The sequence below is a fragment of the Dromiciops gliroides genome, chromosome 1 (assembly GCF_019393635.1).
Source record: "Dromiciops gliroides isolate mDroGli1 chromosome 1, mDroGli1.pri, whole genome shotgun sequence".
In the NCBI taxonomy this organism is placed as follows: domain Eukaryota; kingdom Metazoa; phylum Chordata; class Mammalia; order Microbiotheria; family Microbiotheriidae; genus Dromiciops; species Dromiciops gliroides.
The window spans coordinates 439,254,394-439,277,380 of NC_057861.1; the positions used below are offsets into that span (position 1 = coordinate 439,254,394).

Consider the following 22,987-nt stretch of genomic DNA (forward strand, 5'->3'; position numbering starts at 1 on the left):
TTAGGTGGCACAGTGGATAAAGCACCGGCCCTGGATTCAGGAGGACCTGAGTTCAAATCCGGCCTCAGACACTTAACACTTACTAGCTGTGTGATCCTAGGCAAGTCACTTAACCCCAATTGCCTCACCAAAAAAAAAAGAGAGAGAGAGAGAATCAGAAAAAACTTCACTTTTTTCAAGGGTACTGTAGACAGTGAAGTAATGTAAATTTTTTTACAGCAAGTTTCTCTGATAAAGGCCTCATTTCTCAAATATATAAGGAACTGAGTCAAATTTATAAGATAAGAGACATTCCTCAAAGGATATGAACAGGCAATTTTCAGAAGAAAAATCAAAGCTATCTATAGTCATATGAAAAATGCTCTAAATCACTATTGATTAAAGAAATGCAAATTAAAGTAACTCTGATATACCATTTCATACCTATCAGAAATGACAAATGCTAGAGGGCATGAGGGAAAAAAGGTATACTAATAAACTGTTGGTAGAGGTGTGAATTGGTCCAACCATTCTGGAGGACAATTTGGAACTCTGTCCAGAAGGCTACAAAACTGCAAACTCTTTGATCCAGTAATGCCATTACTAAGTCTATACCCATAGAGATCAAAGAAAGAGGAAAAGGACTCATATGTACACAAATATTTAAACTCTTTGTGGTAGGAAAGAATTGTAAATTCAGGAGATGATCATCCATTGGGGAATGGCTGAATAAGTTATGGCATATGATTGTGATAGAGTTGTATTGTAATATATGAAATGATGTGAGTGTGTGTGTGTGGGGGGGTGTTGTTTCAGAAAAAAAAAACATGGCAAGACCTATATGAACTGATGAAAAGTAAAGTGAGAAAAACTGGATCATTGTGCATAGTAACAGCAATATTGTATGATGATCAACTATGAATGACTCAGCTATTCTGATCAATACAATGATCCAAGATAATTCCAAAGGACTAGTGATGAAAAAATGCTATCCACCTCCAGAGAGAGAAAAGATGAACTCATGGTATAATTTTCTCACTTTTTGGGGGGTGGGGAGCAATATGGCTAATATGGAAATATGTTTTGCATGATTTCACATGTATAATTTATGTCATTTTGCTTGTCTTCTCAGTCGGTGGGGGAGGGGTAAGAGGGAAGGAGAGAATTTGGAACTCAAAATTTAAAAAGAAAAGAATGTTAAAAAGAAATGAAATAATAAATTTATATTAAAAATAAAGATAAAAAAGATTTAATGATCCTATGAATCTTGGTGTTCAACTGTTCTTTCTCCTTTGTTTTTGAAGAGGACCAGTGACATCACAGGGTGTTATCTTGACTTGTGTGTGAATTGGCTTTAAGTGAGGATGAAGTCCACAAAATTGTGTCCAGCCTTACTCTCTTCCAGAGTCCATATCCAACAGATCTCAAACCTCTCTTTAATAACAGGTCATGTCTTTCCCAACACACATCTTTCCCCTCACCCCTCCCTCTGGCAGAATGGGCAGATGAGAACAATTTGTTCCAGTGTCCTTGAAGGTAGCTGAAGCAGGTTCTGAGGAATTGCTTAGAACTTGGTCAGACATTGAGGACACCAAGGTCATACACTGCATTCCGGGCCATTGATTGTTGTCTTGACTTTTTTTATTTTGACTTTTGTCAGTATCCAGCTAGGCGTGAAATGGAGAGACCTTTGTGTGCTGAAGTTATTCATTACTGTGGTACCACATGCCATGTGTAAAAGTCCAAATCGTAAAGATTGCTTATTGTTGGTGAGATTTTCCAGATTCTCTTGTTTGTGCATGAGGTGAACTCTGGAATAGTACAGTATTGGATGGCGGAGAGAAACCATGAAGTTGCCTGAGCTCTCCTGAGTTTTCCTCAGAAACAACATTAAATTAAGCCTCTAAACAGATTCTGGAGCTACAAAACCTACAAAAAGATGGAGAGAAACAATATTCCAGCTTAAGATAATTTAGAAGGGCTTTAGGAAAGGTCTGTCTCACTTGGGTGAAAGGGGAGTGCAGTATGAAGGGTGTCTGGTTAAGTCAGTGGGAGGCCCCTTGGTCCTCGCTCAGCAGGCTGGTGGTGCAGCAGGCCAGTTGTGAGCCCCCCCCCCCCCACCTTGGTGGAGAGGGAAAACTGCCAGCTGGAGAACCACCCACAAGACAGGTGTGACTAGGCTAGGTCACCCTAGCACAGAGAACAAGCCCAGAGCGGTGAGGAATCCTTGAGCCCCAGAGGCCTCAGAGAAGAAAGCCAGTGATTAGGCCTCTGGCCTCCAGCACAAGAAGCTTGGGACAATGCCCCCTGTGCCCCAGAAGCAGAGCTAAACTTTAAAAGTCACAAAATAGTCTAAAATATGAATAAGAAACAGAAAAGAACCCTTACCATAAAGAGCTACTATGGTGATAGGGAAGACCAAAACACAAACTCAGAAGAGGACAACACTGTCAAAATGCCTGCAATGTGAAGCCTCAAAGGGGAAGATGAATTGGTCTCAAGACCAAAAAGTTCAAAAAGGATTTTAAAAATCAAATAAGAGAGGTAGAATAAAAAATGGGAAAAGAAAGAAAGAAATAAGAATTATGCAAGAAAATTATGAAAAAAGAATCAGTGGGGTGGAGCCAAGATGGTGGAGGAGAGGCTGTGACTCCCACAAGCTCCAGATAAACTCGTCCATTCACGCCCAAATAATGCGGTAAAAATCAAAACCCAGAACAGCCTAATGCACATAAGAACAGAGTGAGACTGTTTCTCTGCAAAAGAGGGCAATTCTGATCACCTACTGATCAGGCTGAACAACTCAGCACGTGGTCCAGACCCAGCCAGGGACAGTGCTTCCAGCACATGTCAGAGTCTTCAGCACCAGCAGCTTCTGAGGCTCCAATCACGGACTGGTGAGGGGGTTCGGCGGTGGGCCAGGGTGAAGTGGAGGCAGTGTCTACTGGAGTTGGGGCAAAGCGCCCTGGGTCTGAACCAGTGGGCTGAGTCGAGTGGTGGTGGCCCGATGGGGGAGGGGTAAAAGTACGCCAAGCTTCCGACCATAGAGCATCAGAGTTCAATCAGACTTCTGTTTCCGGGTCAAAGAGAAAGCGGCTGTGATTACTCACAAGCCAGGCAGGCTGAGAAGAAGCCCAATCACCCCCTGGGCCACGCTGTAGCACAAACAGTGTGTCCTGGAAGCAGCGCTACACTTTAAGGAGTAAAAAGCCAAGAAACAGTAAGCCAGGATGAGTAGGCAGAGAAAGCAGAAGACCATCGAAAACTTCTTTGGGGGAAAGGTAGACCACAATACATCCTCAGAAGAAGAAGATAATAATAGGGTCAAAGCTCCAACATCCAAAGCTTCCAAGAAAAATATGAACTGGTCTCAGGCCGTGGAAGCTCTCAAAATGGACTTTGAAGAGAAAGTAGGAGAGATAGAACGAAGATGTAGAGAAAGAGAGGAAGGAATGGAAAGAGAAATGAGAGCAATGCAGGAGAGTCATGAGAAAAAAGTCAACAGTTTGAAAAGCCAAATGGAAAAGGAGATTAAAAAACTGTCTGTTGAAAATAATTGCCTAAGAATTAGGATTGAACAAATGGAAGCTAGTGACCTTATGAGGAACCAAGACACAGTAAAGCAAATCCAATTGAATGAAAAAATAGAGGGCAATGTGAAATATCTCCTTGGAAAAACAGCTGACCTAGAAAAGAAATCTAGGAGAGATAATTTGAAAATCATTGGACTACCTGAAAACCATGACCAAAACAAGAGCTTAGACACCATCCTCCAAGAGATTGTGAGGGAAAATTGCCCTGATATTCTAGAAGCAGAAGCTAAAATAGAAATTGAAAGAATCCACCGATCACCTCCTGAAAGAGATCCCAAAAGGAAAACCTCCAGGAATATTATAGCCAAATTCCAGAACTCCCAGGTCAAGGAGAAAATATTTCAAGCAGCTAGAAAAAAGGAATTTAAATACTGTGGAGCTCCTATAAGGATAAAGCAAGATCTAGCAGCTTCTACATTAAAGGACCGGAGGGCATGGAATATGATATTCCAGAGGGCAAAGGAACTGGGACTACAGCCAAAAATCACGTACCCAGCAAAACTAAGCATCATCTTTCAGAGGCAAACATGGAACTTCAAGGAGAAAGAAGACTTTCAGGCATTTGTTATGAAAAGACCTGAACTGAATAGAAAATTAGACTTTCAAATACAAGACCCTGGAGAAGCATAAAAAGATAAACAGGAAAAAGACTTCATGAGGGATATTAAAAGATCAAACTGTTAACATTCCTATAGGGGAAGATAATACAGAGGACACAGGTCTGAACTGAATATGAAGGGATGTTATGTTTTGTTCTTTGTGGGGTGTCTTATGTATGGGGTTGGATTTGGGCTTGGGGCCTCCTGGGTCCAAGGCTGGTGCATTGTCCACTGTGCCACCTAACTAACCCATAATGACATCCTTAAAATAGGGTTGAGGTGTAGGAGAAATAGACTGGGGGAGGGGGAAGGGGAGAGATGGTCTGGGGAGAGGTTGTTCACATGAAGGAAACAAGAAAAAAGCTTATGGAGGGGAGGGGAAGAGGGGGAAGGAATTGGGGAGTGAGTGAACCTTAATATCATCAGAATTGACTCAAAGAAGGACTAACATACATACTCAAGTGGGTATAGTAATATATTTTGCCCCGAGGGAGGGGAGGGAGATAAGGGGGGGGGGAAGAGGGGAAGGAGGGAAGGACAGATTCTGGGAGAGAGTAGTAAAAAGCAAAATACTTCCAAGGAAGGTGAAGATGTTCTGCATAATGGCACAAGTATGAAATATTGAATTGCTTGATTTCATAGGGAGGGTTGAGGAGAGAGGGAGGAAGAAAATTTGGAACATAGAATTAGCTCAAAGACCTTAAACTCATCAGAGTTGGCTCATGGAGGGAATAACATTCACACCCAGTTGGGAGGAGTAATCTATTTAACCTTATAGGAAAGTATGAGGGGAAGAGGATAAGGAAGGAAGGGTGAAAAAAAAGGGAGTGCAGAGTAGGGGAGGGGACAGTTAGAAGTAAAATACTTTTGAGGAGGAATAGTTTAAAAGAAGATAGAAAATAGAGTAAATATCATGGGAAGGGAATAGGATGGAGGGAAATAGTTATGATGACTTTGCTGGGCTAATATGAAGAAAATTCTTTGTCAAGTTTAAGGTACTTTATTTAGGTTATGATGAACAGGATACTATTAGAAAAACCTGGAAAGACCTACATGAACTGCAGCAGAGTGAAATGCACTGTATACAAAATAACAGCAATAGTGTAAAATGATCTGCTGGGAAGCATGTGGTTATTTTCAGCAAGGCAATGGTCCAATATAACCCTGAAGGACTTATGAAAATGGCAACCCATCTACAGAGAAAGAAGTGATAGTATCTGAAAATAGATGGAAACACATTTTTTTTCTTTTCTTTTCTTTTTTCTTTCTTTTTTGGTGAGGCAATTGGGGTTGGGTGGCTTGCCTGGGGTCATGCGGCTGGTGGCTGTTGGGTGTCTGGGGCCGGATTTGGGCTCGGGTCCTCCTGGTTCCAGGGCCGGTGCTCTGTCCGCTGCGCCACCTAGCTGCCCCTGGAAACACATTTTTAAAAAAAATTTTTTTTCTCTTTGACAATTCCTCAGTCTGAAGTTTTGGGAGTTTTTTGACTGTTTTTTCTCACAACCTAGCTAATGTGGGAATGTTTTCCATGACTACTCATGCATAATTTATTTTGAAATGCTTGAGTTCTAGTGGGTGGGGGGTGGGAATAGAGGAGGAAGAGAAGTTGGAACAATTTTTTTTTTAAATTGATGTTAAAATTTGTTTTTACATATATTTTGGAAAATAAAATTCTATTAAAAAAAAAAAGAATCAGTGCCTTGGAAAAGGAAGCACAAAAATTGATGGAAGAAAACAATTCCTTAAAAAATACAAATGGGGGGGCAGCTAGGTGACGCAGTGGATAGAGCACCGGCCCTGGAGTCAGGAGGACCTGAGTTCAAATCTAGGCTCAGACACTTGCCAACTTACTAGCTGTGTGACTCTGGGCAAATCACTTAACCCCAATTGCTTCACACACACACACACACACACACACACACACACACACACACACACACACAGAAAGAACAAAAAAATACAAATGGGCCAAATTGGTGGGGGGGGGGGAGGGAGAGAATGCACTGAAGAAAACAACTCTTTAAATGGTAGAACTGGCCAAATGGAAAAGGAGGGGCAAAAACTGACTAAAGAAAATAATGCTTTAAAAATTAGAATTGGGCAGGTAGAAGCTAATGACTCTATGAGACACCATGAATCAGTCAAACAGAATAAAAAGAAAGAAAAAACAGAAGAAAATGTGAAATACCTTATCAGAAAGACAACTGACTGTGAAAATAGATCCAGGAGAGATAATTTAAGAATTACTGGACTACCTGAAAGCCATGGTCAAAAAAAGAGCCTAGACAGCATATTCCAGGAAATTATCAAGGAGAGCTGTCTGATATCCTAAAACAAGAGGATAAAATAGTCATTGAAAGAATCCAGTGATTACCTCCTGAAAGAGATCCCAAAATGAAAATTATGAGGAATATTGTAGCCAAATTTCAGAATTTTCAGGTGAAGGAGAAAATACTGCAAGCAGCCAGAAAGAAACAATTTAAATATCATGGGGCCATAGTCAAGGATTACACAGGACTGGCAGCTTCATTAAAGGATTGGAGGGCTTGGAATATGATATTCTGAAAGACAAAGGTGCTTGGATTGCAACCAAGAATCAGGTACCCAGCAAAACTGAGCATTATCTTTCAGGGTGGAGGGTCAGGTGAGGGGAAGGGGGATAATTCAATGAAATAGGGGATTTTCAAACATTCCTGGTGGAATAGTACAGGATCTTTTCATTGAGTTGCTTAGCTACTCTAAACAAAAACTAAATGGATGATGAATGTTTATTGGTCAGATAAGACATGAATTTGAATGAGTTGCCACTTGCCTTAGTTCATCATACTTGTATCTTCACTTCAGCTGGATAACAAAAGTGAGCTCGGAATAAGAAGAGAGCGGATTGGATTCCATTTGGGAAATTGTTCTGCACTTTTTTTTTTTTACTTTAAAATTGACTAGTATTTTAGTTTTCAAAACTGTAAATATCCAATCCAATCAAACTTAATTATTTTTGTTGTTGTTGTTGTTGTTGTTCTTCCTGGATAATTTTTTAAAATCTAAATTTAAACCCATGAGGTTGATTATTGCAACAACAATAATAGATAATATTTATGTAGTACCTTATACCTGACAAAGAATTTTCTTCAGAATAGCCCAGCAAACTATAATATTCATCATCTATCAGTCCTCATCATCATCCTCAATCAGTCCTCATCCTCCCCCTCATCACCATCATCTTACATTACTCTTGCCTCTGCTTCAAAATTTCTTTCACAGTTACTATTGTTAACTGTTTCCCTCCATTCTATTCCCTCCCCATGATATTTACTTTATTTTCTATCTTCTTTTACCCTATCCTTCCTCAAAAGTGTTTTGCTTCTGATTGCCCTCTCCCCAACTCTGCCCTCCCTTCTTTGACCCCTCCCTCCTTATTCCCTTCCCCTCCTACTTTCCTGCAGGGTTAGATAGATTACTCTACCCAATTGGGTGTGTATGTTGTTCCCTCCTTAAGCCAGCTCTGATGAGAGTAAGGTCTTTGAGCCAATTGTGATGAGTGTAAAGCTTATTCACTGCCCCACTCCTCCCCCATCTCTCCCCCAACTCCATAAGCCCTTTCCTGCTTCTTTGTTATGAGATTTTGTCCCATTCTACCTCCCTTCCTTCCCCCTCCCCCAGTACAATCCTCCCTGCCCCCCTCAATTTTACCTTAAAGATGTCATCATGGGGCAGCTAGGTGACACACGGGACTATAAGAATTTATTGTGATTTGGGACCCCACCTTTGGCTAAAATTAGAAAACCTCAGGTATGCTAAGGCTCCCTGCCCCCTCTTCCCCTTCTGCCTAGCTGGGATATGCGCAAAAAACCTGTCCACTGGCTCCCTCTGGCCTGTGGTTTCTGAGAGAGAAGAGTTTTTTAAAAAGCAGCGGGAATAGTGAGTAAGGGGGACATAGTGAAGAAGAGAGGGGGTCGGTAGAAGGGAGAGATGATGAGACGTAGAGCAGAGGGGAGCAGGGAAGCGATTGGAGAAGGAGAGGTGGCTTGGAAGTGTGAGTGTAGGCGGTGGCAGCAGCTGCCAGCCATACCCACAGATCGAGAGAGGGAGAAGAGTTCCCAGCAGCAGACAAGAAAGTTAAACACAGACAGGTCATATGTCCTATTTTTCGTTATCCTTATCTCGAAATTTATTCTTATAAATAAACCCTGTTTTTTCTGTTAAATTGAAAGGAGGCTTCTTAATCTTGTTTCTTGTTAATTTGTTAAGGTGGCAGGCCCTTATAGATTGGGTCCCTGTATGGGGCCTAACGAACCTGGGGGATTTTTTAAACCCCCAGGCAGATAGGTGCTCACAGACTGGCTTAGGTAGCTAATAGCTTTCAGATGCCAAGCCAGCTAATTTGAGCTAGTTATAAAAAGTTTCAGATGGTAATCCGGCAGGATTTACAAGACAGCTATAAAAATTTACAGGACAAAACACCCACCCTAGACCCAGGAAGACAGGAGCCCAAATTTGGTCTCAGACACAAGACACTCATCAACTCACTGACCCCAGGCATTCCACCCAACCCTGACCACCCCACAAAAAAACAAACAACAACAACAAAAACAAAAAATAAAAGCTTTACAGATATCATTCCTTTATAATCAGTTCTCATCTGTGCCCTCTGTCTAAATTTATTCTTATCATCTGCCCAAATACTGAGAAAGTTCTTATTAGTTAAAGGTATCATCTTCCCATGTAGGAATGTGAACAATTTAACCTTTTAACATCCTCATGATTTCTTTTTCCTGTTTACCTTTTTATGCTTCTCTAGGGTCTTGTATTTGAAAGTCAGATTTTCTATTCAGTTCAGGTCTTTTCATCATGAATACCTGAAAGTCCTCTTTTTCATTAAAGTCCCATTTTTCCCCCTGAAAGATTATATTCAGTTTTTCTGGGTAGGTGATTCTTGGTTGTAATCCCAATTTCTTGGCCCTCTGCAATATCATATTCCATGCCCTATGATCCTTTAATGTAGAAGCTGCTAGATCTTGTGTTATCCTGACTGTGACTCCACAGTACTTGAATTGTTTCTTTCTGGCTGCTTGCAATATTTTCTCCTTGACTTGGGAGCTCTGGAATTTAGCTATAATATTCCTGAAAGTTTTCCTTTTGGGATCTCTTTCAGGAGGTGATTGGTAGATTCTTTCAATTTCTATTTTACCTTCTGCTTCTAGAATATCAGGGCAATTTTCTCTGACAATCTCTTGAAAGATGAGGTCTAAGCTCTTTTTTTGATCATGGTTTTCAGGTAGTCCAATAATTTAAAAATTATCTCTCCTGGATGTATCTTCTAGGTCAGCTGTTTTTCCAAGAAGATATTTCACATTGCTCCCTATTTTTTTTATTCATTTGGATTTGCTTTATTGTGTCTTGGTTTCTCATAAAGTTACTAGCTTCCATTTGTTTAATCCTAATTCTTAGGCAATTATTTTCTTCAGAGAGCTTTTCCACTTGGCTTTTCAAGCTGTTGACTTTTTTTTCATGACTTTATTGCATCATTCTCATTTTTTCCTCTACCTCTCTTACTTTATCTTCAAAGTCTTCTTTGAGTGCTTCTATGGCTTGAGACCAATTCATATTTTTCTTGGAAGCTTTGTATATAGGAGCCCTGATGTTGCTATCCTTTTCTGAAGGTGTACCTTGATCTTCCTTGTCACCAAAGAAACTTTCTATGGTCCGAATCTTTTTCTGCCTGCTCATCTTGCCAGCCTATTTCTTGACTTTTGACTCCTTCTTAAGGTGGGGCACTGCTTCCAGAATGCACTATCCCAAGCTTCAGGGAGTCACAGGTGGTAAGATTTAAGGAGAGGCACACTTTTATCTCACCTGGCCTTTGTTCTAGTCTGTAAGTAACCACAGGCTGCTTGCTCTTTAACCTGTAAACAAATTTGGTTCACTTTGGTTGCAAGTGTGGGTGTGCTTGTGTCCTTCCCCAACCTGGGACCACCATCCAATACTGTGTCCTGTTTAGGAGCCTGGGGAAGTGATTGTGTCAGGAGCTCTTGGCTCCACCCCCCTCTGGACTTTCAATGATCCCAAATTGTCCCATGCTGCCAACATACTCTTATCTTCCACACAATGTTTCAAAGTTGCAAAGTATGAAATCACCATTGTAGAAGAATAAAAATTGCAGGTAATCCAAAAGGTAGACATAAATAGCCTCATTATTACCAATAATGAGTTGTGTGTAAGGTATCACTAATAATATGTATGGTACATTAATGTAATGAAATATTATATTTTAAGAAATGTCAAACATGAATTCAGAGAAGCATCAACTGATCAACTGATACAGAGAGAAGTAAACAAAGCCAAGAAAATAATATATAGAGAAACATGGAAAGATTTATATGAATTGACAGAGTAAAATAAGCAGAATTAAGAAAACAATATAATCACTATAATACTGTGCTTCTCAAATAGCTTCTGACAACCAAAGCCCAACTCCTGGCCTTCTCATGACGGAACTGTTTCCACTAACAGGAGAAGGGGCGAAAGTGAGTCACTGGTGCCTTAAAACCAGTCGCTTCGGGCATGTGGGGCTCATTAGCCTTGGCAGGCAACCCGCCTAGGGGAAGGAAACCCTGATTTTAAACCTCCGATGCCTTGCAGCTATACCCATATATGGGAAAGGCTTTGGGTGTTAACCCCGAGGAAAAATCAGGAGTTGGAGTCCCTTACGCAGTTGGATGTTGGACATCACATCCCTCTGGCAACTCCTGCAGGGGCACTGGTGCCAAACTGTATTGACTCTGCCTCTCCTTTGGGTCCACCTGTGTCTTGGAGAGGGAAGACCTGCTGCATGGGCAACAGCTTGTTTTCCAATTGATCCGCCCAGGCCAGTGCCCTGGAGAGGACACTCCAGCTACTCCTCATGAGGTAGATACAATATGGGATGCGGCAGTTACTGGTTATAAGTCACTCAGGAGCTGTGGCTCTGGTATTGTTGGACTGCACAGCCACACTGTGGCCTGTGGCTCTTCAAGGCGCTGATCTATGGTCATCCTTGACTGATGGAGGCCTACACATAATGATATCTATGGAAAGAATACCAACTCCAGACCAATTGAAAGTGAATATTACAAAATTACAAGAATAAATATGGCCTCATAGAAGAGATATGAAAAGATACTCCCCCCACTCCTTTGCAAAAGTGGGAAGACCAGGGGTGTGGAACATTGCATACATTTTTCAGATTTTTAAAGATATATTGATCAATTTTATTGGCTTTTTTTCTCTTCCTAGTTTTTCCTTTAAACTTTTTTTTGGTTGTTGTTATATAAGATAGATCTCTGGGATGAAACAGGTGGAGATAAGGGGAAAATATAAACCACATATTAACAAGAGGTAATAAAATTTTATTTAAAATATGTATAGCTGGAAAAGAACATGATAAACAACCAGAATGTTGCACTGGTTATCTATGAAATATTAAAAGACCCAAAGGAAGGTCACTAGCACGTTAGAAGGATCTCCTCTGGAGAATTTGTGTAAGGACATGGATCATAATATGTAGATAGGTTACAAGCTGTACTAGTGGAGGGATTACCCATAATGATTAGTTTACAGAGGCATAAAAATATCCAGGTATAGAATTATAGAATTTTAGAGTAGAAAGTATCCTAGGAGTTCCTTGTTTTAGTTAGTGACATCTAAGGGCTGTTCTGTTTACTCTGATTACCTGATCAGAAATCCTTTTCATACTGTCTCCAATGGATACTCATCTAGCTTTCCCTTGACCTGTAGTTAGCAGCCTTTCGGGACTAGCCAGAATGATTGTCTTTCAAATACTATAAATCAGTCATCATGTTCCTCTCTTCAAGTCTTAAATGCTCCATAGCAGTGCTGTCTAACTCAAATAGAAACAGGCTTCCTCTAAACCATGCCTAAGGAGCCTTGTAGTCATATATCAACTGAGAAAACCACATATTAACATTATTTATGTTATATTATATTTTTATTTTGTTAAATATTTCCCAATTACATTTTAATCTGGTTCAGTTGCACTCTGGAATGTTGCTGGCCTGTGTGTTTGGTCCCTCTGCTCTGGATTCAACATACTCAGTTCCTTCAGTTGATCTTCATAAATCTCCAGTCCCTTCACCATATTAATTACCTTCTTCTGGATGCTGCCAAACTTAGTGTCCTTCCTAAAATCTGGCATACATCCATATATTATGTTACCCATACCCTCATCAAAGCTTAGAAAGATCATCACTACACAGAGGACCTGGAATGAATCCCTAACCTATTTATCATTATTTATTACTGTGTGACCTTAGGAAAGCCACTTAACCTTTCTGGACCTCAGTTTCCTTATCTGTAAAATGAGTGGATTGCAATAAGTAAACTCCAAGGCATCTTCCAATTTTAAATCCCTCATTCTCAATGCTATGCTTCTCCTATCTGAAGTTTAAGTTCACTTCTCCTTTTTTGGCTGCTGAAATCATATTGAATTTATAATCCAGAATCTCCAAATTTTTTTTTTCCAGACAAACCACTGTTTAGGTATATCTTTCATTTTGTATTTGAAAATTTATATTTTGAGTCCATGTGTAGAATATTACATTGATCCCTATTAAATTTCATCATATTTTATCTGACTTATCTTTATATCTCTCATCTACTTTTTGGATTCTTATTCTGTCATCTTTTGTGTTATCATTCCACCTTTTTGTCATCTGTATACTTGATTAGTATGCCTTTGAAACCTTCATCCAAACAATTGATAAAATGTTAGATAACACAGATGTTAAAGAACTCTCCCAGTTGATAGTGGGATTCTGTTGGTTCTGTCATTGTTAAGTTTGGATCCCCATAACTGTACTGTCTTCCACCTTTCAAAGGATAGGAACAATTTTCAAATGAAGATGTGAAAACTATCAACAGTCACATAAAAATACTCCAACACACTAATAATAACATGAATGCAAATTAAAATAATTGAGGTTAGTTAACCTCATTTCCAGTAAATTAGCAAAGATGATAAAAGACAAAAATAGTCAATGTTAGAAGGACTATAAGAGAAAAGGCTTACTAAAACAGGGTTGAAAGAGTTGTTAATTTATCTAACCTTGTTGGAAAACAATTTGGAACTGTGCTAGAAAAGTCAGTAAGCTGTTCAGACCCTTTGAGTCAGTAAGCCAACTAATGGGCATATACCCCAAGGAAGTCAAATTGGAAACAGTATAATGGAATATTATTACTTTCTATGAAGTGAGAAAGTTGAATTAAGAATTATATGGGAAGCCTTGCATGGAGCTTTTGCAGTATGAAATAACCAGGATCAAGGGAACAGTTTATTTAATTAATGAATTGGGTAATGTAAAGGAAAAAACACACAAAAAGACATCAGAATTCCGGTCAATGCAATAACTAATCTTTATTCCAAGGGAACTGATGGTGAAACATATGTCACTTCAGTAGGGAGGTTGTAGATTAGGTACAGAATGAGGCATACACTCTCAGTTTGTTTTTCTTATTCTACTTATTTGGTTTGAGGGATAGTTCTGTTTTCTGGAGATTGATTAGTCAAGTATTGTGCAAAAAAGATGGAGAGAATTTAGTCTGGTATGATGTGTGCTTGATAAAACCCATTTGTGGTGGCCTTTTGTAATTAGTACTTACTTTTTTTGGATGCTTTCTAGTTATTCCTTTTAAATCATGCTAATAAAAATTTTCCAGGAAATTGAGTCATGTTCATTTGCCTGTAGTTTGCAGATTCCTCTTGCCTCTTTGTTGAAAGCTTGGGCAAAATATGCCTGTCTTTAATAAATAAAACACAGAATTTTAAAGTTTTAAGGGCCATCAGCAACTCTCTTAACCTGAGGTCTGTAAACTATTTTGATGACTGTATTTTAGCATAAATGGTTTTCTTTATAATTCCATGTATTTTATTTCAAGCATTTAAACATAATATTGTGAGGAAGGGTGCATAGGCTTCACTAAATGAGTTCATGACACAAGAAAGGTTAAGTCCTCTTGTTGTAAGAGGAAAGTAAAAGTATGGTCTTGTAATACTGTGTCCAGTAAAGTTTCTATACCAATTTTTTTTTGGGGGGGAGGGCAGGGTAATGAGGGTTAAGTGACTTTTCCAGGGTCACACAGCTAATAAGTGTCAAGTGTCTGAGGTCAGATTTGAACTCAGGTCTTCCTGAATTCAGGGCCAGTGCTTTATCCACTGCACCATCTAGCTGCCCGACCTCCCCATTTATTTGATTCTTAACAACAACCCTGCAGGGTAGGTGTTTATTAGTATTCCCATTTTATCACTGAACAAATTGAGGTAGACAGAGATTAAGTGATTTGTTCAGAGTCACACAGCTAGTGACTGTGTCTGCATTTGAACTTGGGTCTTCCTGACTCCAGACCCAGCAGTCAATCCTCTGCACCACCTAGCTGCTTCTAGCAATGAGTCTTGTCTCGTATCAGTAAAACAATTCTTTTGGGGTTTTATGCCTTTAACCCTTTTGAGTTGCTTTCCAGCCTTTTTTTTGGGGGGGGCAGTGAAGGTTAAGTGACTTGCCCAGGGTCACACAGCTAGTAAATGTCAAGTGTGTGAGGTCAGATTTGAATTCAGGTCCCCCTGAATCCAGGGCCAGTGTTTTATCCACTGGGCCAACTAGCTGCTCCCCTTCCCTGGCATTTATATGTACTTTTATAGCATTCTGATACATGAAATTTAGCATGTGGCAATATTTTCCCAGCATCAACATTTTTTGCCTGGTCCTTCAGACTTCTGAATATATTTCTTTTTAAATCTCCCAATCCCTAGCTAATTAATTTATCCAACCCTGAAACTTTTTTTTCCTCTGTAGTGTCCTTTTAAATGTATCCTCTTCCTTTTTTATTTTTGTAACAACTAATCTAACCTACTCTTGCCTTGCACTTGGATCATGGCATCATTTTTCTAGCAGCTTTCCTTCTCTCCAGTTCCCTAAGTACGGTTGCCAGGATAATCTTTCTTACAGTTTGTATCATGTCACTTTGCTCAAGAATCTGCAGTGTTCCCCTTGTTTGAAGTTCCTGCATTAATTATCCCTTTGTATCTATAAAAATTCTTATTTATAGTATTACTGCCTGTCTTCCTCTGCACCCCAAGCAAAGCAAATATGTCGTTTAGTACATAGGACTATTCTCTCATCTCTGACAGTTTATGTTCTTTGCTTCTTTTTAAGATCTAACTTGAAACTTATTTCTTCCAAGTATTTCTTTGATTAATTCCAACCCATTTTAATCACGCCCATGATTTCGAGTTCTGTCTGTTATTCTTAGGTATTCAATTTGTATTACATAATTTTATATTTGCTATGCTGCTATAGTTTTTCATATTATTATTTATATATAAACATATTATATATAAAGCATGTGTGTATACATATATATACATATATGTGCACACATTTTCTTTATCCAACTAGGTTGTAAGCTGAAAGTTGGGTAGGTTTTAAAAATTATTCTGTAGCACCAAATGTAATACATTTTGTACAATATATGCTCAGAGAATACTTGTGAATAAAATGAAATATTGTACTTTTTTTTTTGGTAGGTGCAAGAGTGCTAAAATCTTATTAAAACTACAACTAGGATGGACAGTTATTTTAAAGCTGCTGTCAATGACTTGGACAAACTTCTTGATGATTTTGAACAGAGCACAGGTTTGTTTTTCATTTTTTTTCCCAGGGAAATTGAACAGTATTTAACTCTTCATTATCTTAACCACATTATTTACAGGAAATTACGTTTTCAACTTTTGTGACATCTCCTGTGCTATTTTACTTTGTTGTCATATCAATCTTAGTTTAATCTTATTCTAAATACACCTCGTCACACAGTAAAACTTAAAGAAAAAGTTGTGAAAACTAAACAGAAATTTACTTCATTTAAATAGCTTAGCAAATGTAACATGTTAATCTTTGAAAGGACATTCATTTTTCATTTGGTTTGTGGGCTGTGGGTAAAGTTACTTAGTGAAAGAAAAATTATGTACTTAATTTTGTGTCTTCCTTTTAAATAGATGAACATGATCATTACCACTCAGCAGAATACAATTCCAACTACTGTTCAATTTCTTCAGAATTGCCTTCTTCACAACTAGTCCTTCCAGCACCCAAAGATCAACAATGTTTTAGTAGTGGCACCACCTCAGAAATATTCTATGGAACAAATCAGGCTGCAAAAAATGGAAAAAAACTTGGAGAATTAACATCTTCAATTCAAAATGAAAAAAACGTAACAGGTCTTGATCTTCTTTCAACGGTGGATGGCGGTTCTTCAGATGAAATCCAGCCTTCAAGCCTGGGACGATGTGGTATACCAGTCTGTGACCTTATCAGTGACATGGGTAATTTGGTTCATGTAACAAGTAGTCATGAAGATATTCAAACATTACTGCCTGATAATTTCCAAGCCAATACAGATTCATTGATTGGGTTGGACTTGTCTGTTTTACCAGCTACTGTTTGTGCTTCATCTGAAGTTGGTGGATATGATGATGTTTCAGATGAACAAAATGATGAAAGCAACTCTATATTACAAAAACCAGAAAATGTTGCAACCAAAGAATTGAGTTTAAAAATAGATACAGCATTTTTAGAGTCATGTGATCACAATAGAACAGCCACCTTAGAAGATAGAAAGATAAATGATCAACTAGAACAAACTCATGGCCTTAACTCTGCATATGCCTTGACACAACAGAATCCCAAAACATTTGATTCCAAAGACAAAAAACACAACTTGCCTTGTGAGTTGTTTCAAGATGATAAATCTTTGGTAAGACAGGAGGTAAATGTGGCAAGCAGAAATCAAACATCAGAGTCCAAGGAAATAGACAGCATGAGTGTTATAGCTTGTGATCTTCCAAAAAGTGAAGGCTTATGCATAAATGACTCAAATTCAAGAGATGAAAAGTGTAGCTTACCTGACTCTTCCTCTCAGGAGGATAGGATTCCTTTATTTAGAAAACAACTTACAGAAGAAAATTCATGTAATTTAGACCTTAAAAGCAACAGCAATATGCTCCAAGATGCCTCTTCTACTTTATATGTTTCTAGTAAAGAAGTAGAATCCTCATTGTCTTGCCTTCCAATATCTGTGTCTATGTGTGGCTCCCTAATTGAAAATGAAGATCAGAGTGATATTTTGCCTAAGAAGGAACAAGTTGATAGCATAGGACAAGATGTCGTAACTGTACATGAAGACATACCCAAGAGTATTGTTTTAGATGAGGAACCATTTAAAGACACTGAACCCTCTAAACAAGATGAATGTACAAATATAATTGACCAAATGTTTGTTGAAAACCTGCCAGGTGGAAAGGTGGATCCTGGCCAGATAATTAGCAGAACTGAGCCTTCTGAACACCATTACACTGATTTTTCTATCGCAGCAGACTCCAAAAAAGAGCATTCTGATGATGATATTCTGTCATGTAATGACCATCCTGAAGGTAATACTTTTCCAAATAGTGGTGGAGTTAGGCAGGAATTAGATTACTTTAATATTGATGAAGACTTAACAAGCGACACTCTGATTAGTGATGCTGAACTTGATGCCTTTCTAACTGAACAGTATCTTCAAACCATTATTGTAAAGTCTTTGGAAGAAGATGCAGATAATGTGGGTTCTCGCTTGAATGAAATGAATGTGAAAGATCTAGATAGTGAAAAGACCATCAATATATATTTAAATAATAAAGAGGTAGTAAAGAGTGGGGTTTCTCATATTACTAGTATTTGTGGAACTGTTGATAAGCAGTATACATCAGAGGATGGTGGTCAGTCTTTAGGAGAAAAAGGTATATTTCCTGTTCAGCAAGGGATGGCTAACAAGAAGCCTGAAGTGGTTAATGAATTGTCTGACTCTGATATTAATAGTCAGATGGCACATGTTGGAGGAGCCAGACCTAAGCAATTACCTAATTTTCAATCAAGAACATTGAGTCCAAAGGATCTGAGCAAGCCTAAAACACAAAATGTAGCAGAAATGGAACCCAGTGTAGCAAACTCTGTCGCCTCCAAAACTTGTTCTCTGGACACTGCAGCTGAACTTAACATTAGCCACAATGTTGATGTTGAAAATAGCTCAGAAGCTGGAGACAATTTCACACCAACAAACAAAGACCGCGTTCCTTTGCCTGAAAAGGCTTGTAGAGAAGGTATGGTTTTAGGGCAAAAACAGCCTTCCTGGATTCCTGATTCAGAAGCTCCAAACTGTATGAACTGCCAAGGCAAATTTACTTTTACAAAGAGGCGCCATCACTGCCGAGCATGTGGAAAAGTAAGTTATAAAAGTTAATTTTGGGGCAGCTAGGTGGCACAGTGGATAAAGCACTGGCCTTGGATTCAGGAGTACCTGAGTTCAGATCTGGCCTCGGACACTTGACACTTACTAGCTGTGTGACCGTGGGCAAGTCACTCAACCCTCATTGCCCTGCAAAAAAAAAAAGTTAATTTTTTTTTCTTTTTAGAAGCATGTTTTTGAGCATTCTCATGTAAGGGAAATGGGTGACTTGTTGCTCACTAAAATATAACTATGGTGGACTTATATGCCATTACTTTGCACCATTTCTCTCTAGTGATTATGGAAATATCAAAAACCTTGTAGTCTTTTTATGGTCTGATTGATAATGTCTTTACATGTGTATTATGGTAAGGAAGTACCAGGGCACTCTTGACTGAGGAATAGAAATAGTATGTATGAAATTCATGAAAGCTAAGTCCATTTTTCTAGAGGCATAGATTTAGAATTGGAAGGAACATAAGGGCATTTTGTCTATTTCACAATTTTGTCCATACTTCCTCCATCTCATTTTATAGACTGAGAAAAATGAGACCCAGAGGGAGGTCAAGTGACTTGGTCAAGGTTACTTAAGCATTGTCAGTGATAAATTCAATTCCAGAATTAGGCCTTGTATTTTGTTAGGCGTATCACCCACAGAATCTAATCACGTGATTATTAGGCACCTTTTTAAGGAGGACTGGCTGGCAGTATGTGGTCTTAGAAAAAAGAAAAAATTAACTGCTTCCCACAGGGATGGAATTATAATGATTGGAGGATTGACACAGTGTTCTAACTGAGTTAATCAGTTACAAATTGTAGAAGGCCTGCTGGTAGCAGAAAGTAATGTTGCTTTTTTGTTAATTATTTTTCTGTAACGTTTTAGACTGGTTGGTATTTTTTGTAGAAGAAAATGGTAAAATGCTATACTTGAAAGTCGAAAAGAACCAGGGAAAATATTTTAAGTATTAAAGTTTCATACATTTAAAGGAAAGTTCTTTTTATTTGACAAAGAATCACGATGGTCACTAAGGAATTTTTTTGTATTAGAGAAATACTTTTAGATTGTAGAAACTTTTTTTAATCTAAGAAATTAAAATTGCAAAGGAACTTTTTGTTGTAACAATCAGAAAAACAGTTTGTATGTCTAGGCGTAATTTCTGGCTTTTAAAAAAGCTGAGAGGGGCAGTTGGTAGTGCAGTGGGTAGAGTACCGGCCCTGGATTCAGGACTACCTGAGTTCAAATTTGGCCTCAGACACTTAACACTTACTAGCTGTGTGACCCTGGGCAAGTCACTTAGCCCCAATTGCCCCGCAAAAAAAAAAGCTGAGAGTATGTTGTGGAACAAATATTTAAAATCAGTATTTTATTCCTATTTAGGTATTTTGTGGTGTCTGTTGTAGCAGGAAGTGCAAACTCCAATATATGGAAAAAGAAGCAAGAGTCTGTATTGTCTGCTATGAGTCTATTAGTAGGGGTAAGTGTAAACAGAACTAACACATTTTCTTTTTCTCAAATAACTGTCTAACTTAAAAACAAGTTGCATTACTACTATATCTCCTTAAGGCAGTTGCCTAGTGTTGTTGTATTTGGGACTTTCCAAGGCTTGATTTACATCCTTTTTATTCCACTTTCACAATTAATATTTTTGCTCTGGAAAGGAAGCATTCACTTTCTGGTATGATAGTTCATTAATATTAGGTATCAAAGTTCATTAACCAGACATCAAAGTTAATAAATATTTAATTTACCACATTGCTTTTATTATCATCTTCTAAAAACATTTACTCAACACATATGTATATATATCATAGTTTTAAGTTCCAGAGTAAGGAAAAGACTATGTCATATAAGAACTCTTAAATCCATATGGAGGTATAAGATCTTATAAAATCACATTAGCTTAGACGTGAAGACATATTGAGTTTTACATTTCCCATTGCATCTATACATTTCTACCCATTTCTCCCAAATTTAACATTTTTTGCCCTCTGTTAATGTACTTAGATATTTACCATTGTCTTCAGCAGTACTTACTGAATGTTGTCTTATTTTAAAACTTTTACAGAAATAGCATGACATGGGGGCAGCTAGGTGGCTCAGTGGATAGAGCATGAGCCCTGGATTCAGGAGGACCTGAGTTCGAATCTGGCCTCAGACATTTGATACTTACTAGCTGTGTGACCCTGGGCAAGTCACTTAACCCTCATTACCCTGCCCCAAAAAAAGAAAAAAGAAAAAGAAAATAGCATGACTTAAAAAACCAAGCTGTTTCTTCTTGGCTCTCATTGGCATTTTCAACAATTGTTGTCATTCAGTGCCGAGTTTGAATAGATTATTGCCTTGCTAAAGTGATGAATGTAATTGTTCTCTTTTGATTAAAAATGGAAAATTTTAAAGTTAGTTCTACCATGACCCTGTTCAGTCCCCTCCAAACCTGATGAAGGATCTGGAAGTGTTACCCTTACTTCTTTTTTTTTCCCTTTTTAAAAATTTTTTTTGTGGGGCAGTGAGGGTTAACTGACTTTCCCAGGATCACACAGCTATTAAGTGTCAAGTGTCTGAAGCTGGATTTGAACTCAGGTCCTCCTGAATCCAGGGCTGGTGCTTTATCCACTATGCCACCTAGCTGCCCCAACTCTTACTTCTTATTTTTTTTGCAGGGCAATGAGGGTTAAGTGATTTGCCCAGGGTCACACAGCCAGCAAGTGTCAAGTGTCTAAGGCTGGATCTGAACTCAGGTTCTCCTGAATCCAGGGCCAGTGCTCCATCCACTGCGCCACCTAGCTGCCCCCCCCCCAACCCTTACTTCTTAAGCAGTTTAAAATAATTCAGTCATGCTGTTTTAGTAGAGGAGAAAGGAAACAACTGCTGTTGGCCTAGTATTTTGCAGTATTTTCACCACAAAATTCCCTTCTCCATGTTTACTGATAAAATATTTATGGAGAAGAGGAAATTATGTTCACATGTTGTGTGCATGCATCAGTGATTATAGTTATAAAGAAATGATGTGATTCCCAGAAGTCAGGGAAGATGTTGTACAATGGAAAGAAGTCTGGCTTGATAGTCAAGAGGACCGATATTCAAATCCCCCCATGAATGTTCAGTTCAGCTCACCTTGGACAATTCACTTAACCTCATTTTCCTTATCTATAAAATGACTGGATTGGACACACAACCTCTGAGGTATCTTTTGCTTCTGGATCTATGATTCTCAGATCCTTGAGTGGCAGACTCAGATAATGGTACTTGAAAAAGCTTTCTGGAGATTGGTAATGACTGTTTCAGGACCATGCAGTAGCTTTTACAAGGGACTAGAAGGTTGGAGGAGACATGTTGAGCTTGGTGGAGGCTGGGGGGCAAGGAATATAGAATTGGAAGAAGCAGGCAGTAAGTACTTTTTAAGTAAAGTGGAGGCAGCTTACAAAGAGTTTGGCATTTACATGTCATCAGTGATGACAGTATTCTGTGATTGACATTTGAGAAAAATAAGGCAGATGAGTTTTGAGAGGCTCTGGGGTAAGGCAATCAGCACTAGTACAGGGGAAAATAATAAATGAAAATTACCTCTTAACATGTTAAACTCATAAAGAATAAGATTAGAAGTTATTGATTAGTTTTACTCCAGTCATGGGAAAAAACTAAATATCTACAAATACCAATACTTGGAATGATCAACCTTTATCAAGAACTACTGTTTTTAGAGCCTGGTTTCTCTCCTTCCCCACAAAACTTGAAAAATAACTTGGGTCTTGACATTTTAAGAAGTTTGAGATTTTAATACTTTTTCTCACTTATTTAGCACAGGCATTTGAAAGAATGATGAGTCCAACTGGTTCCAATACTAAATCCAGTATTTCCTCTGAATGTGGCACAGCCCAGACTTCTCAGGATAACCTGATGTCCAGTGCACCTAACACCCCTTCACCTTCAGCTTTACCTACCTCAGCACTTAAACAACCAAGTATTGAAGGTAATTTTATGAGACTGTCACTGCTTTATACTGGATTTTAAAGTCTTGAGAATCATTAAAAAAGTTCTGGAGTACATGCGACTTGTGATTTTCGTGCTTTTGTTTTATAAATAGGCATATATCATCTATTTTTGAAGTTTATAGGTTTGGGTTTGTTTATGTGTACTTTGATTTACACCCTTTGCCATGTGCCCTCTTATCCCTCTTTTTTTCCAATTTCCTAGTCTCTTCTTCCTCAGACACTCTCTGTTCTAGCCTATAAATTTGACTCCCCAGCTCTCTCCCCCAAGTTCCTTACAGAGAATCTTTTATATAGTTCCTCTGAGTTCCAGGTTCCGTGTTTATTGTGCCGGTCTTTAAGAATGTATATAATAGGGGCAGCTAGATGGTGCAATGGTTAAAGCACCGGCCCTGGATTCAGGAGTACCTGAGTTCAAATCCGGCCTCAGACACTTGACACTTACTAGCTGTGTGACCCTGGGCAAGTCACTTAACCCCCTATTGCCTGAAAAAAAAAAAGAATATATATAATAGATCA

The 22,987-nt window shown here is 38.6% G+C and overlaps 1 protein-coding gene across 1 annotated transcript in view; it reads left to right on the top strand.

Moving 5' to 3' along the window:
* Window positions 1–22,987, top strand: part of ZFYVE16 (zinc finger FYVE-type containing 16) — a 65,482-nt gene that overhangs the window by 15,467 nt on the left and 27,028 nt on the right. The window contains 4 exon segments of the mRNA XM_043975719.1: window positions 15,744–15,852; window positions 16,212–18,475; window positions 19,857–19,953; window positions 22,279–22,449. Coding sequence (XP_043831654.1) covers window positions 15,783–15,852; window positions 16,212–18,475; window positions 19,857–19,953; window positions 22,279–22,449 — 2,602 coding nt within the window. The 5' untranslated portion in view covers window positions 15,744–15,782.